Source organism: Lactuca virosa, chromosome 3 (assembly GCF_052849685.1).
Source record: "Lactuca virosa cultivar CGN04683 chromosome 3, Lactuca_virosa_CGN04683_v6, whole genome shotgun sequence".
Taxonomy (NCBI): Eukaryota; Viridiplantae; Streptophyta; class Magnoliopsida; order Asterales; family Asteraceae; genus Lactuca; species Lactuca virosa.
Window position 1 is genome coordinate 272,580,691 of NC_136428.1, and position 15,821 is coordinate 272,596,511.

The 15,821-nt window shown below is 34.9% G+C and overlaps 1 protein-coding gene across 3 annotated transcripts; it reads left to right on the plus strand.

Annotated features, from left to right (window-relative positions):
- Positions 1-9,117: 9,117 nt before the first annotated feature.
- On the plus strand, positions 9,118-14,528 carry LOC145167198 (transcription factor GTE9-like). 3 transcript variants are annotated; one of them, XM_079086311.1, is made up of 10 exons: positions 9,118-9,436; positions 9,520-11,005; positions 11,083-11,131; positions 11,228-11,368; positions 11,576-11,634; positions 11,772-11,832; positions 11,947-12,030; positions 12,465-12,647; positions 12,746-12,876; positions 13,960-14,528. In XM_079086311.1, exons 2-10 carry the CDS (start codon positions 9,860-9,862, stop codon positions 14,254-14,256), a joined length of 2,151 nt encoding a protein of 716 aa, XP_078942437.1. In that variant the 5' UTR covers positions 9,118-9,436; positions 9,520-9,859; the 3' UTR covers positions 14,257-14,528. The 3 variants fall into 3 exon arrangements, with proteins under 3 accessions (XP_078942437.1, XP_078942436.1, XP_078942439.1); XM_079086310.1 differs by having other exon boundaries at positions 9,785-11,005; XM_079086313.1 differs by having other exon boundaries at positions 9,785-11,005; positions 11,228-11,359.
- Positions 14,529-15,821: the final 1,293 nt, after the last annotated feature.

The window sequence follows — 15,821 nt, forward strand, 5'->3', positions numbered from 1 at the left end:
CATTTTACACCCACCAAGGATCTTCTTGCAAGTTATAGAAAGATTAAACACCAACCAAATGAATGATGAAGAAATAACAATCTTTGTAGTTCTTTAGGTCCTCTTGGGAGACTTGGAAGTTGATGAAGAATGTGAAATCTTTGAGACACCAACAATGACTCAATTTGATATAGAATGCTAGTTCTTTGTGTAAAACTCTTAAATTTTGAACCAAACCCAAGTATGGTTCAAAGAGAGCAAAATGCAAGCATCAAATCTTCAAAGTGCAAGACTAGAGAAGAGATGGAGAGGGATGGAAGATGCTCTCGACCAAGAAGAAGAAAGAATGGGGTAAAGCTTTCAAGAATGCAAGCCTCATTATATAGTGTCTTAAAGTGAAGTCTTTAACCATTAGGTCCTTCAACTTTAGACAAACATATCCCCATGTCATAAGCATGTCCAAACATATCCCCATGTCATAAGCATGTCTTAAAGTGAAGTCTTTAACCATTAGGTCCTTCAAATTGGAAAGCCATACTTCACTTTCTTTTATGCAAATTCCAAAATTATATATAAAAAGAAGAAAGTTAGTTTAAATTTTATAAACTCAAGGTTTATAAAATATAAACTTTGTCTTTTGAGTAAAAGACAAAAGGTTTCCAACTAGTCCAAAAAGTTGTGCATGACTTATACCATATGAAATAATGTAATGTTACTTGCTAATGAAAATTATTATTTCCATGAAATAAATAATTTCCAATTTAATTATAAGAGTTTTATTGAATATTTATTAAAATCAATTTCTAATAAATAATCAATTGTATCAAGTTGTAGTTAGTGTGACCCATTAGTATCATATGTTATTTAGCAATATCATTTTAATGACTCTTGAGCATACTAGATCTTTCACCCCATGGGTATGTCGGCGATATCGGTCATCTCATCTTCTTGCTCGAAATCACTATCATCTTCAAATTCGGTTGTTTCAGACTCGTAACCTTCTACCTTCTCGTCTTGAATTTTCTCAAAACCGCTTGATTCTCCGATTGCTTTGTCCTTCTTTTTGCGAATAATCGATTCCGGATCTTCAACGAGTGGTACTACTGTAGAGCTAAAACTCCTGAAACAAAACAGAAAATCACCCGTAAAACGAACAAAAACGAATTAAAAACGAAACTGAAAACGCAATCAACTCGTCAAGTGTACTCGGCGAGTTCAATGCAAAAATCAGAAAAATAAAAACTGAAAATAAAAACTGAAAACTAGTAACTTTATGCAAGATAAATCTCACACAAAGGATCGATAACACTAGCGAATAAAATTAACTATTTAGAACCGTTCCCCGGCAACGATGCCAAAAACTTGATGTGTGGGAAGTATACCAGTTTTAATCCTAACAAACTCAAATAAAAAAAACACACGTAGGTAGTGTACCTATCGATAGTAGTTTAGTTTAAGCAAGTACGATATCGAACACATGGAACGATAAACAATTAAAATTAATACTAATATTATCTAAATAAAACAATTAATTAAAATGGGGGTTTTCTCTAGTTTTACAAGACTAGAAACTTAAATAACTTCTTAAACACTTTAGCAAAAAGGAAATTAAAAACTAATAGAGGAACAAAAGACAACTAGATTCAATCAAATTAAAGAGACTTCCGTTTAGATTCGATTCACTTATTCCTATGGTTGATTTCGTGGCAAGTGCAATGGATTAATATGTTATTTGTTACCGATTTCTAATGTGATTAGGTTCATGTTCGCTATTACTAATCCTTTAGCAAACAAGTTAATTCAAACAATGGCCAGTTGATTAAGCTAACAGGTTTCCTAGTGTTCAGTTAGAATCAAGTAAGACTTGTAACATTAGTTAATCAAATTGGTTGGCTTAATTAACTCATATGAGATTGGTCATCACATATTCTCACACATTAACTTACTTATTTTCTAGTTAACCCTAGGTTCATGTTCGCTAATACTAGGCATACAATCTTGTTTTCACAAAACTATAAGATTCAAGCAATCAAGAAGATGTTCATGCAACTCAATTACTTATTTATTAACATAAAATAATTATCATTAACATGCAATGATCTTTTAACAAGCTTAACAAGACAAATAACCAAATCTATATAATCCAAGCCACTCAATCAAACCATATTCATAAGATCATTTAGTCTAAACAGAAGTATGAAGTTTTTAGCTCATAACTACAACAAATAAATCACTAAAATCGAAATCTAATGGTTCAAACATGATTCAAACAAAATATTAAGAGAAAAGTAATGTTTGTTTGCCTTTGATCTCTTCAAAATTACCTTCTAGTTGAATTCTGGTTCCCAAAGCTTCTTGGTAATGTCTCTGGTCTCCAAAAATCGCCAAAAGCCTCCAGCAAAAGTTAGGGTTCGAATGAGAAACGATCTTTATATAGATTCCAATAATCAACCCCGACTCGTCGAGTTTTTTGACCCAACTTGACGAGTTTTTCTCTTAAACACGTGTGTCCGGCAAGTCACGAATTCGTCGGGAAAATTCTTGGGAACTCGTCGAGTTGAAGGACTAACTCATCGAGTTCTTCTTCATTTAAGCCTTCTTTCTTCAAAATCCAATCTCCAAGCTTCCAATCACTCAATCCGCTTCCTTTTTCATCCAAGCATGTCTTTAAGGCTGAAAATGAAATTTTAAACTAATTAAGCACCTTTTGTTCATAAATTGAGACAAAAAACAACAAAAAGTATTAAGATATTGTATGAATTATATGACTAAATATGCACATATCAGTTCGGTTTAAACATTGTTATATTATTTTGAGAGTGCTGAGAAGAGAGATTACTTGGGTGGATTGTTTTTGTTTTTGTAGATCTTAAAAATAGGCAAAACTACAACTCGGCCACGCTCCCATGGATCATCCGTTGATCCTAACCCACAAAAGGATGCCGCCGGAACTTCGCAAAGAGCCGCTAGGAAACGAAAGAAAAGCGTAAATAAGGGAAGCGTTCATTCCCTTACAAAGGCAGAAATCAAAACATATCGGTCTAACCTTCGCAGACGTCCAATCTGACCCACAAAGTTTTACCACGAGGAGTCAATGACTAAGCTTGGGTACACATCGGTGTGGAAACTATGTCCCGTAGTATGGGTTGGGGTGATTTTCTTAATCTCTGTGACAGGACCTACAAAGAGCCCACACTAGAATTCCTGTCCACTTTCGCCACTGATGATAAATCCGAAGTCCTTACCTTCCAATTAAAGGGTCAAATCATCGGCTCTCATACGGACGACTGAATTCTATCATGGGATTCGATCACACCAACCAGACGACCATCCATTCTCAAGAGTACATCAGCTTCCTGCGATGCCCCAACACGCATTTTTAGTCACAAATAACCGGTCGTGACACGTTCAATCTGAGCCGCCAGAGGTCCAAGCACATACTTTTTCCTTGTTGGCAAATCGCACACCGAATTCTCACCACCAACATTTTCGGTCGCCTCGAGCCCGGTCAAATAAATAGATGCAAGCTCTTATTCTTAGACTGCATGTCACAGGTTGGGCAACCTAATTTCTCCAAATTCTTCCTTGATAAATGTGAGGCCGTTCGTCAGCGCACCACAAGAGAGATCCATATCGGGGGGATTATTACCATTATAGGTCGAGCCGTCGGCCTAGACTTCCCCGCTCCCGATTACTAGCCCGTTGACCACTACCAGCCCAACTTCTTACTGGATTGTTTCGCTCTTGAGCGAGTGAAGATGTTGGCCAGTCGGGGCAATGACTCGTACAGTTGGCTTGACGGTGACAAGCATCCAGTTTACATCATCCTCAACTGGATTGGTGATTCATTCGAACTGGATGACCCCGACACTTGGCTTCCTCCGGATCAGTTGACTCCAGCGGGTGTACTACCCGACTCAGAGGATGAGGAAAATGAAGAAGAGTTACCCGAGGCAGAAGACCATTTTGACCAGCCTCCGATGCAGCAGCCGATGTATCAGCATGACCACTTCCAGGCCCCTCCACAACATTTTGACCAACCTCAGTATCAGCCGCAGTAGCATGGGGGACACGAAATCCCATCATATTTCCCCATACATTCTTCGACCAGTTCGCCACAATGTTCTCCACCGTTCAGCGCATCGACACTCAAACACAAGAGAACACCCGAGCCATTCAGGATGTGGCGACTCACGTTAGTAGACTGTAGCAGTCCTTCCCATCCACTTCTCGTCAGGTCCAGGATATGTGGGACTACCACTACCGCCACAAACATTTTCCGCCGCCCGACTCTCTGATTTAGGTCATTTTTGCCCTTACCTTAAGCATTGAGGACAATGCTTGTTCTTAAGCTTGGGTGAGGTATTCCCTTTTTACTTTTTCATGCATTTTTTTAGTTAGGTTGCATAACATATTAGTTTTAGGCTAATTTGCATTTATTTATTTATTTATTTTATAAAATTCCAAAAATATTTTATTTTCTTCTTTTCCAATCTATTTTTGCATAAAATCTAGCTTAGGACATTAGCATGCATGCATTTTTGTTGTCTGTTCATTCTCACCCCCCTTGGATTCCATGGAACAGGTTCATAGTTATTGTATCATTATTGGTCCAGGATCTTATTGTTATCTCACACATCGAACCGGGACCATTAGGTCGCAGTTTGGGACTTCATACTTGGGATCAACTGCTGGAGCTTAAAGGGGTAAGTGATCATGGCCAAGTAGTTTTCATGAATAATTATAAATACAATACTAACAACTATAGGATATACTATAACAATGAATGTTTTTAGCATGTGGTCCATACCGCTGAGAGGATCACACTTGATCATGTTTGAATCGTTAGGATAAATCATGGGTGCTTGTCCCCGAGTATAATCCATATCCGGTCTCTTTACATCACCATATTTTTTTGCGATTTCCTTAGGATTTTAGAGAGTCTTTTAGCCCACATTTGGGCATTTTCATTATATTTGGAAAATCACAAAGTTTGAAAAGGAGCCTACATCTCTATGCTCTACACATGGTTGTTTTCACAATTTAGACCATTCAGATTATTATTATATTTCGGTTCCACTTACATACTTTTGGGAACCAAATTTCGAGTCAAAAAATTTTCTTGATAAAAAATTTGATATGTTAGTGCATTACCTTCAAGTATCTTCTTGTTCTAAAAAAAACGAGAAGCTCAAGCAAGCAAATTCCAGGCTGCGATTATCTTAGATGGGTGACCGGTTCAATTATTAAACAAAATTTTCTTACATTTTGGTCGCCTGACGTTTGATATTCATTTATATAGACATGTTTTATTGTATATAGATCGAGTTGTTTTTTTCGCAAATTGGTGATGTTAGGGAGTCTGTCGAGTCGGATACTACGGGAGGTTCGGGCCAACAGTAAGTGAACTGATTCCTACAACCGTGCCAGAGTGATGAAACCCAATCACACATGAGAGTAGCCGATAAACGTGAGATCATGCAACTTTTGTGATAAGAGTGTATACTTAAAAGAAGAACTCCACACGAGCCCATCCATGTGTTTTCTCCCTACTACAGATGTTCTTTATTATATGCATGTTCCATTGGGGCTGCGACTGACCATCCCTCCTTACTCACCCAGAGGAGTTGTTTTGGCTATGGTTTATGGTTCCATTGTCATCGGATGAAAAATTCTTGGGATAATAGAAAGATAAATTTTGACCATGTTGACTAACAGTGATTAGGTTCTATGGTTCTATCCATTCTTTTTATTTTTCTTAGGATAGTTCATCCCAGGTTCATTTTAGTATTGTCTTACTTGAGGACAAGTAAGGTTTAAGCTTGTGGTGATTTGATATTTTTATTTTATTTACTTATTTTTATAGTCTATTTTACTATATTTCATTTAGAATTTAGTTAATTTCCATGCATATTTTCCTTTTTGTTATTTTATGACCATTTCAGATACATTCTAGTTTCGTGAGCATAATTGCAGATTTTAAGGAGACTAGCGGAGCGGAATATTTGGGAAGCGATTGGATTTGGAGGACGACAATAATTTTAGGCTTGATAGCTAGTGGAGTTGATGCATGGATTGGGCTTGTTGATTATTTGAAGGCTTGGAGGAAAGGAACTTTAAATTTGCAAGAAACGGAGGAATATTCGAGCGTGCATAGATTATTGATCGAGCAATTACGTGAGCTATGAATAATTTGGAGAGGCCAAATTGGGGTTAAGATGAAGAGAACTTGAAGAAAAATGGGCTAGAAGCTGATCAGACTCGAACTAGGCCAATGGACTAAGCTGTGGAGGCCCAATACTCAAAGAAGCCCACAATCAGACCCACCAGCGCAAGGTTGCGCGGCCGCGCACGACACTGCAGGGGTAATTTCATAACTTCATTTGGAAGGCTATTTTATGAAGGTTGGTGTGCATCTTTTGCACACTCTTGCACATCTGAAAATTCATCATTTCTCTAGAGATTGTGGAACATTTTTAAGACCAAGAACATCTCAAGAACTTCATCTTTTTGCTCTTGATTCTTGCTAAATGTTTGGTACAATCTATCCTTACTTTGTTTTCTTGAGTTTAGCCATGCTAGGCTAAACTGAACTTGGTTGACTTTGGTGAAGTCATTTGAATGTTTGTTGAATGTTGAAGACACCATGAACTTGTTCTTGAATATTTATGAGAATGTTTTGTGTTTTAACATCTTATTACTACTTGTATGTTTTTATTCATAAGTTTAAATGTATTTGTAGTGATTAGTTGGCTAATTTATTGATTAAATAAAGGATCCTCAAATTAGCAAGCAACAAGTGTTTATTGTGTTGGTTTTACTTCACCCAATCATAAAAACATTTTCTCCAACATGGAAGTGAAAGCATTTGACTCCTCTTGGATTTGGTGACTTTTTGGTTCTTAATGCTAGTTAACTTTCACTAATTACATGCTTAATGAAAATTGTGACTTTGACTAAGGAAATTGTTATGAGCTTTTCTAACTATTTTAACAACTAAGAAAAGTCTAGGTTATCTCAAGCTTCTTGGATTACTATAGCCAAATTAAAGATTTAAAACAAGTATTGCACCATTGGATTCTAATGATATGTTCATCAAATGTTCAAGTGAGGAAACCTTAAGTCAACTATCTTTCTCTTATTGATTTTACATTAAACCGTTGTTTTTGTTGAAATTGTCTATTTAAATCTTAGTTTAATTATAGTTTATTTCAAGTATTTCAAAAGACCAAAACCCCAATTTTTACTTTTATTATCAATTACAAGTATTTTTACAAATAGATTTTTCATAGAGTTATAAAATCGAACCAATCTCCGTGGATTCGACGCCTTTACCACTATACACTATTTTAGTGTACACGATTTAGGGTTATTTATTTTGTTGGCTCGACAACCACGATGGTTGTTTCTTGTTTTTCCGGTGAGAGTGAAGGGAGTTGGAGAGAAGATATATATATATATATATATATATATATATATATATATATATATATATATATATATATATAGAGAGAGAGAGAGAGAGAGAGAGAGAGAAGTTGGTATCCGAGTATGAGGAAGAGTGAGGGTTAGGGTGTATTTTATTTTAGTTTTTTTTATTGTGTAATAAAAAATTAAAAAAATAAATTGTATAAGGGAAAGTTAGTCATTTTAATTTTGGGAGGGACCAAAATTACATACAAACATGGTTAAAAGTAGGGATGAGCAACGAGCCTGACCCAGACTGAACCGACCCGAAGACCAAAAACCCGAAGACCGAAAATCGTTAATTACCTTACTCGAAAACCGAACTGTTTTTGTGTATATCGGGTCCGGATTCAGTTCGGTCCGGTTCCGGGTACTAAACCGGATTTCGGGTTTTGAACCGAATTATACTTTGACAGTGTTGTTTAAGGTTTCGGTCAGATCCTATTTGAACTTACTTCCATTCACCATTGTAGAGGAGAGGGAAACATGTTCTCTATTAGAGAGTAGAAGATTCATAGTTTTTTTTTTTTGTTTTTTTTTTATTGTAACAATGGAATGCAATAGAGAGTTGGAGACTAGATGACGGACCCAAAAAAAAAAAGTTGTCACTGCCGTAAACTATGGAAGAGTTGCACAATGTTTTCTTTTTAGTTGTCGCTCGTAGGGACAAGCCTCACAGTTCCTAAAAAAACTAATAGTAATTTAATGTTCACAGTATTTAGAAAAAAAAATCTTATAAGTAATAATATTACGATAGATACATTAAGAATGTTACTGACTTTCTTTATTATCTTATTATATCCAATTTGATGAGACACGTGGTACTCAATTTTAGTGAACAATCACATTAGATACATTCTTTTTTGTAGCATTAATTTATAATTCAATAAAAGCTTCGTAACATTAACTAATAAGGGGGTGTTTGGTTTAGCTTTTCACAGCCCAAAAGTCCTTTTTGGAAAAGTTACAAAAAGTCAGGTTTTTCCTGACTTTTCCAAAAAGTTCATTTTCCTTATATCAAAACTTCAAAAGTAACTTTTAAAAATAGTTTTGCTAAACATCTTTTGCTTTTTTTCTTTTCCAAAAAGGACTTTTGGCTGTGAAAAGCTAAGCCAAACACCCCCTAAGTCAATATCATTATTTATATATTTTAAAATATCTATAAAAGGAATTAAGGTGAAAATGTTTTTCGGTCCGGTTCGAATTAAATCCCGTATTCCGGGTACGGTCCGGTCCAAACCCGAAATCCGAATAGTGGTAAAAACAAAACCCAAAAACCGGCCCACTAATATGAATATCCGGTCCGGTCCGGTCCCGATTTTTTTCCGGTCCGGTCCGGTTCAAAGTTAAAAGGATCACGAATCCAAAAAAATTGAGGATTAGACCAAAACCCATGAAAAAAAACATACCAAAAGGACAAGTTTTACAGTTTTGTCATTAATAAAATAGCGTTAAACGTAAATGTTTAGAGTTAAGGGACTAAAGATGGAATGAAGTCATAGTTTGAGGACCAAGTCACCGCCTTTATTGCACGTGATCTGCATCACATGGTCTATCACTAGATCTGAAACGCTGTTCACACCGTCGATTCCGAAGACGGCGTGAATCAACGGCTACGATTTATCAGGAGTCGACGAGGCTCCCACTTATGGACACGAAAAAGATAAAGAGGCGTCACTCTCTTCATCCCCCTAAAGCTTACATTTTCTGTCGTACGATCATATAACTCTTCTCGTTCGGAGCCCTTGGGAAGTACCTGCGCCCCCGTCGTTTTGTTTTCTAGGGTTTCGAGCACAACATTCTTTGAGCTTTGTCGGCTTCAAATTCAGTAGAGATCTTCCGTTTCTAGGGTTATCTTCGTTGTCGGTGAGTTATTGTTGGTGATTTGATGTTATGAGTTTGAATTACGCGAATTAAGCTTCTGTGCGAATTGAAGCTCGTCTTTGCGGAGGAGAATTGGCTCTTTTTCGACCCAAAGTGGATTTTTGCGGTAAGATTAGGTTTTCTCCTTTGGATTCCGATTTTTCTCCCCTCGTTCGTTTAATTTTTCAAAACAAAACGTTTCAATTTTAGGTTTAGGTTGGAGAAATTGTTAACCCAAACGTTCGATTTGAAAATTCTGTAATACATGGTAATCGGTTACAAGTATTGAATTTGTACATCTTTTATGGATCGAAATATGAACATGGAAACCCTAATTTCAGAGAGTACGTATTTAAGTATATACCGCGTTTAGAGAGCGTGTGCGATCTTTTCTTTGTTAAAGAGGAATATGAGAGAGGAATGAGGGATTTGATAATGGATCCGTGAGTTAAATTGGCTTGTCATGAATATTCAGGGACGTGCGTGAAATCTTTGGGCTAGGGTTTGATATATACATCATTCTGGTTGGGTGTGAAGTGTTGATAGCAATATGGCGAAGAAGGATATGTTCCCTGATGCCTATTCTGGTGGGTTTCCCCCCAATTATGAATCCGAAGGATCTGGTTGCTCTGGACGTGATGATATGGATGCATCTGGTTATGAGGACTCGATCAACCATAGGAAAAAATGGATCAAGCTAAGCTCTGCATTATCCGATGGTTTTGGTGTTCCTGTACATGTTGTTCCTTTGTCAAAGCTCTCACCCATAGAAAAAAAGAAATTATTACTCCAATTGAAATCTGAACTTGACAGACTTAGGACATTTCAGAAGAGAGTGGATGTTGATAAGCCTCGTGTTGCCACAATATCATCTTCTAATGATATTCTTAGCTCAAACTTGAAGAAATCAACTGGCTCTGGGAGAAAGATCGACCATAATCAAAAGTCAAAGGCCCTTAATCGAGGTCTTATGGGAAGGTTTTCATCCGTTAATGACACAGGGACTTTTACTCCATTACTGAAGAAACAATGTGAGAACTTATTGAAGAAGTTGATGTCCCATCAACATGGTTGGGTGTTTAACAAACCTGTTGATGTTGTTGCATTGAAAATACCAGATTACTTCAATGTCATCAAGAATCCCATGGATTTAGGGACAATAAAAGAAAAACTTTCTTCAGGGAAATACACAGGTCCACTTGAATTTGTTGCTGATATCCGACTCACCTTTTCCAATGCCATGACATACAACCCCCCTGGAAATGATGTCCATGTCATGGCAGATGTTCTTCATAAGTTTTTCCAGCTAAGATGGAAGCCTATCGAAAAGAAACTACCTCAAAATTCTCAACAACAATTTGAAGAGATCGATTTGGTTAAGCCAATTCCTCCATCAAAGAAAAGAAAGATCACCTCAATACAACAAGAACCGTTTCCAGAAGCTAAGTTGGTGATGACAAGTGAAGAAAAGCTTAATCTAAGCAGGGAGTTGGAAGCTCATCTTGAAGGTTTACCAAATAATATCATTGACTTTTTAAAAGAACACAGCTCAAGTGGGAATGAAGCAGGAGAAGATGAAATAGAAATTGATATTGATGATCTTAATAATGATATATTGTTCAAATTACGCAAGATGTTAGACAACCATATACATGAGCAACAAAATCAAGGAAAAGCAGAGCCTTGTGTCATTGAGGTACTATTTTAAATATATTTCATCTTCCTAATCTATAACAGGATGTAAGTCTGACAATGATTCTTCATTGGTTTCAGCTGCTACATGAATCAGGGATTAGCAACTCAACTATGCAACTATATAGAGGTTAATAACCGTTTTCTCTTTCTCACATTCATGGGCGTTTGGTCAATGTTAGTCAACTGTTCAACTTAGATTTACATGACATGTCACATGTTACAGGGAATGATCCTGTGGAAGAGGATATAGATATTGGTGGAAATGAGCCACCTGTCTCAAGCTACACTCCAGATGAAAAGGAAAAAGGAACAAACAAGAAAAGTGACATAAGGACAACATCAAGAACCTCAAGTGGTAATTTGGGTACTCTTTTAATATTATGATTTTAAGTAATATATATATATATCAACTAAACCATATTATGTAATCAGTGTTTTTAGTTGCATGTAAAACTCCTTATCTGATGTATGATGATGTTAAATATTTGATTCAAAAGTTGATAAAACAATACTTTGTCTTTTTTGTTAATTATTTCTATGTGAAATATTCAGTTTTATATGGTTTCTACAGATACTAGTGGAAATGGGCAAAATGACCTTAAAGCCACCAACCCATTAGAGGTGTCTCAGGTATCTATCTATCTATCTATCTTCCTCATAAATCAATTCTTTTGGTTCTTTATGTGGTGTGTAAAATGTAACTCTTTTTCTTTTTATGTTTATAATAATAATAATAATAACTTATTTATTTTATATTCAATAAACAGAAAAATCTTGCTGCAACAGATTTAGAGGAAAAGGCAGGTACAAGTGACCTAATTGATAATCGTAAGTCTTCCCATATTTCAAGATTTCAAGATTCAAATATTTAATAACAATTTTCTTTCTTCTTTAAGGGTTCTAAAATCTAAAATTATATATATATATATTTTATATTTTCAGAGTCAGTTAGTGGGTTGGACCAAGTTGATCACATGTCTCAACAAAAGCCAACCTCTGTTGAATCAGATAGCCAAAAAGATGATGGTGAGTATTGAGAATATAGCATCATATTTAAACAAAATTAATTTCTGATTATCCTTGCTTTAGTGGGGGTGTAATCTATATTTTTTCTATTACGCAGGGTCCATTTTGTTAATTTTTATAACACATGGACCATTTATGTAAAAGAATCTTTACCCGGATCTTTTCTGTAAATTACAACAACAGCTATTGTAATTTATTTTCTACACAGGGACCAAACCTGTCAACATACATAAGTCTGTAATTTTTGTACCTTTTTCTGTAAGTTACAGGGACAGTTTTTGTAATTTATTTTCTATACAGGGACCAAACTTGTCAATATACAAAAAAACTATTATGGCCAAAGTCTGGAACATAAAAATATACTATTCATTTGTGAATTGCAATTGGATATATATAATAATTTCTAATAATTTGTATTTTTTTTTATAAATTAGGTGACAGTGCTCCAAATTCAAGACAGGTGTCACCTGGGAAATCATACAGAGCTGCAGTATTAAAAAACCGATTTGCTGATACAATTTTCAAGGCGAGAGAAAAGACATTGATTCAGGTTGAAAAAGGGGACCCTGAGAAACTCAGAAGGGAGAAAGAAGAATTAGAAAATCAAAAAAGAAAAGGTTGGAGATTAGTTCAACTTCTTTTCAAAGTTTATATAACTTGATTTTAGCAAACAAGATTATTAAATTACAAATTCTATTTTATTAAAAAAAAATAGAAAAAGCGCGATTACAAGCCGCAGCAGAAGCAGCTGAAAATGCTCGAAAGCGAGCTGAAGCTGAAGCTGCTTTGGAAGCAAAAAGGAAAAGGGATCTTGAAAGAGAAGCAGCTCGACAGGCTTTATTGAAGGTATGAATGTAAATATTTTACATTTACATGAATTATAAGTATATCTTTAAAAAGTTCTCTTTGGGGTCTTTTAAAGTAATTTTAACTAGTAAGTTACTACCCCCAAGGGGGGACTAGACTTGCGTAACGCCAAAAGTGTAAGGAGCAAACCTGCAAATATACAAAAGTCATGTGGCGAAAGCGTTAAACCAAAAAAGTTTAGGGACGAAACATGGCAATATATTGCAGGGGGCGTAATCTGCAAATTTTCAGTTAGTTGGGGACTTTTTTGTAATTTTTTTAAGCAAACGGATTGTTTCTGAAAAAAAAATACACATGGACTCTTTCTGTAAATTACAGGGACAATTTTTGTAAATTATTTTGTACACGGGGCCAAACCTGCCACTGTACAAAAATCTAAAACAAATGGACCATTTCTATAAAAGAAAAATACACAAGGACCTTTTCTGTAAATTACGGATAATTTTTGTAAATTATTTTGTACATGGGAGCTAAACAGAGGTTATTACAAAATTACAGGGGATAATTTTTGTAAAAATCTTAAACGTATGGACTGTTTTTAAATAAAAAATTCACAGTGACCTGTTCTATAAATTACAAAATTACAGGGACTAAAGCTGTCAAAATCCAAAACAATTGTGGCAAAACTCCAAAACTAAAAACTTTTTTGGCAAAACTCCTAAATGTGAATTACAGGGAGTAAATCTGTCAAAATCCAAAACAATTGTGGCAAAACTCCAAAACTAAAAACCTTTTTGGCAAAACTCCTGAATGTAAATTACAGGGACAATTTTTGTAAATTATTTTGTACACAGGGGCTAAACCTGCCAACATACAAAAATCTTAAACATACCAAAAAATTCAGTGACCTTTTCTATAAATTACAAAATTACAGGGACTAAATCTGTCAAAATCCAAAACAATTGTACAAAACTCGTAAAATGGAGTGGAAATATGTACTCTCATAAGGACTTTCTAATTCTAATTAATATATAGTACAATGTATTTATGTATCCGATAATAATAGTAATTTGATTAATTATTTTTTTGGTGATAAAATTTGTTGTTTTTGTGTGAATGTAGATGGAGAAAACAGTTGAAATTGATGAAACATCGCGATTTATTGAGGATCTTGAAATGCTAAGCACGGTGAATCCTGAACTACCGATGATGTCAGCAGACGAGATGAGTCCCGATCACGGATCCCTAGACGCATTAGGCAGTTTCAAATTTGGGGCAAGCAATCCGTTAGAACAACTAGGGTTGTACATGAAAAGAGATGAACAAGAAGAGGATGATGCTGACCTGGACCTCCAGCCACCTGTCATGCCAGGTGGGATCAATGCTGCTGCTGATGTGGAGGAAGGCGAAATCGATTGAAGTTTTTATTTTGTTATGTTGGTGATAGGATGTTAGTGTGATCCATCGTTTATTTTATGATGTGTATAGACTGTGTTCCTCTCCTTCAAAAAAAACCCAAAAAGAAAAGAGTATTCAAGTTAAAAAAAAAGTAAAAAAGAATAGAGAAAAAATTTATAGAATGGATTATGAACGTTCATTTTCGGTTGTGGATTGTGGCTTTGAGTTCTCTGCACGCATTCTGGACTATGTGAATGATCATTTTTTAGTTGATTGTATTTTGTTTTGTGTTATTTTTGTTGGAATATGTGTTGCGTTTAGAATTACCTTTGGTCAATTTCATTGAAGAAAATCTATTATCGATAATTGTTATCAGTTGGATGCTATTTATTATATAGTTTATAGTTTTGGCTCATTGTGGTGGTTTGCATTTGTGTAGTTTTAGTATTGGGTTAAAAAGAACGACACTACATGGGTGATATATTTTTTTTCTTTTTTTATGGAAATCTCCGATAAATCCTAAAAATTTAGTTTAGTTTACGTTTTAGTCCTAAAAAATATATATAATTTTTACGGAAAGGTCCTAAAAACCGGCAAAAATTTGCATTTGGATTCTTTTTGACAGGTTGGAACCGATATCAAATTAGTTTGGAACTATTTCGTAAACTTATCCAAAATATTATGAGTTTTCTACAAACAAAATTATTAGGATTTTTCTGCAAACAAAAACCTTATTATTACTATAATTATTATTATTATTATTATAAATAAATATACTATTTTTTGAATTTGTTATTATTAAAATACATATAAACACGCTTAAATGGAAAAAAATATTAATAACATTGTTTAAGAGTGAATGTGGAATGGATGGTGATGCTTTTAACATTGAAATAATGAATGTCTGTTTGTATATATTCTTACTTTGTATATGGTCATTTCATATTTGTTATTATTGTTTTCAATTCAGAATATTAACACTTAACAATTTAAAAGAAGTTGCTTATTTGTAAAATTGTTTATAAATGGTTTAAGGTAGAAAGATTTCTCACTTTGTATATAAAAATGTTTAATGTAGAAAGATTTCTTTCCAAATACAACAGATCCACTACAAACAACTACATAGGTATCCAATATCAAATTCAAAAGTATTAATTACAATATCTTGTGTAATAAAAAAGGGAAAATACCGGGTATAGACATTATTTGGGGTTGAATTCCAAAATATAGACACAAAAAAATTGAATTTCCGGGTATAGACATGGATTCCGCGGAGGTTGCTTCGCGGAGCTCCGCGGAATCCACTGTAGCTCCGCGGAATGGCAAAATCGTAAATAAATGAGGAAATAATAAAAAAAAGCTCAAGATCCATTCCGCGGAGCTACAGTGGATTCCGCGGAGCTCCGAGGAATGGATCTTCAGAAAGAAAAAAAAAATTCTCCTCCAATGATTTTTTTATGTAAAGATCTCCAATTAAAAGACCAATTTTTTTTCCACCTCACATTCATTCCAAACATTGTCAAGAAAAATTCATACTATCATAATGTTTTCTTGAAAAATAATTAGTTGGGGAATGAATATAAACC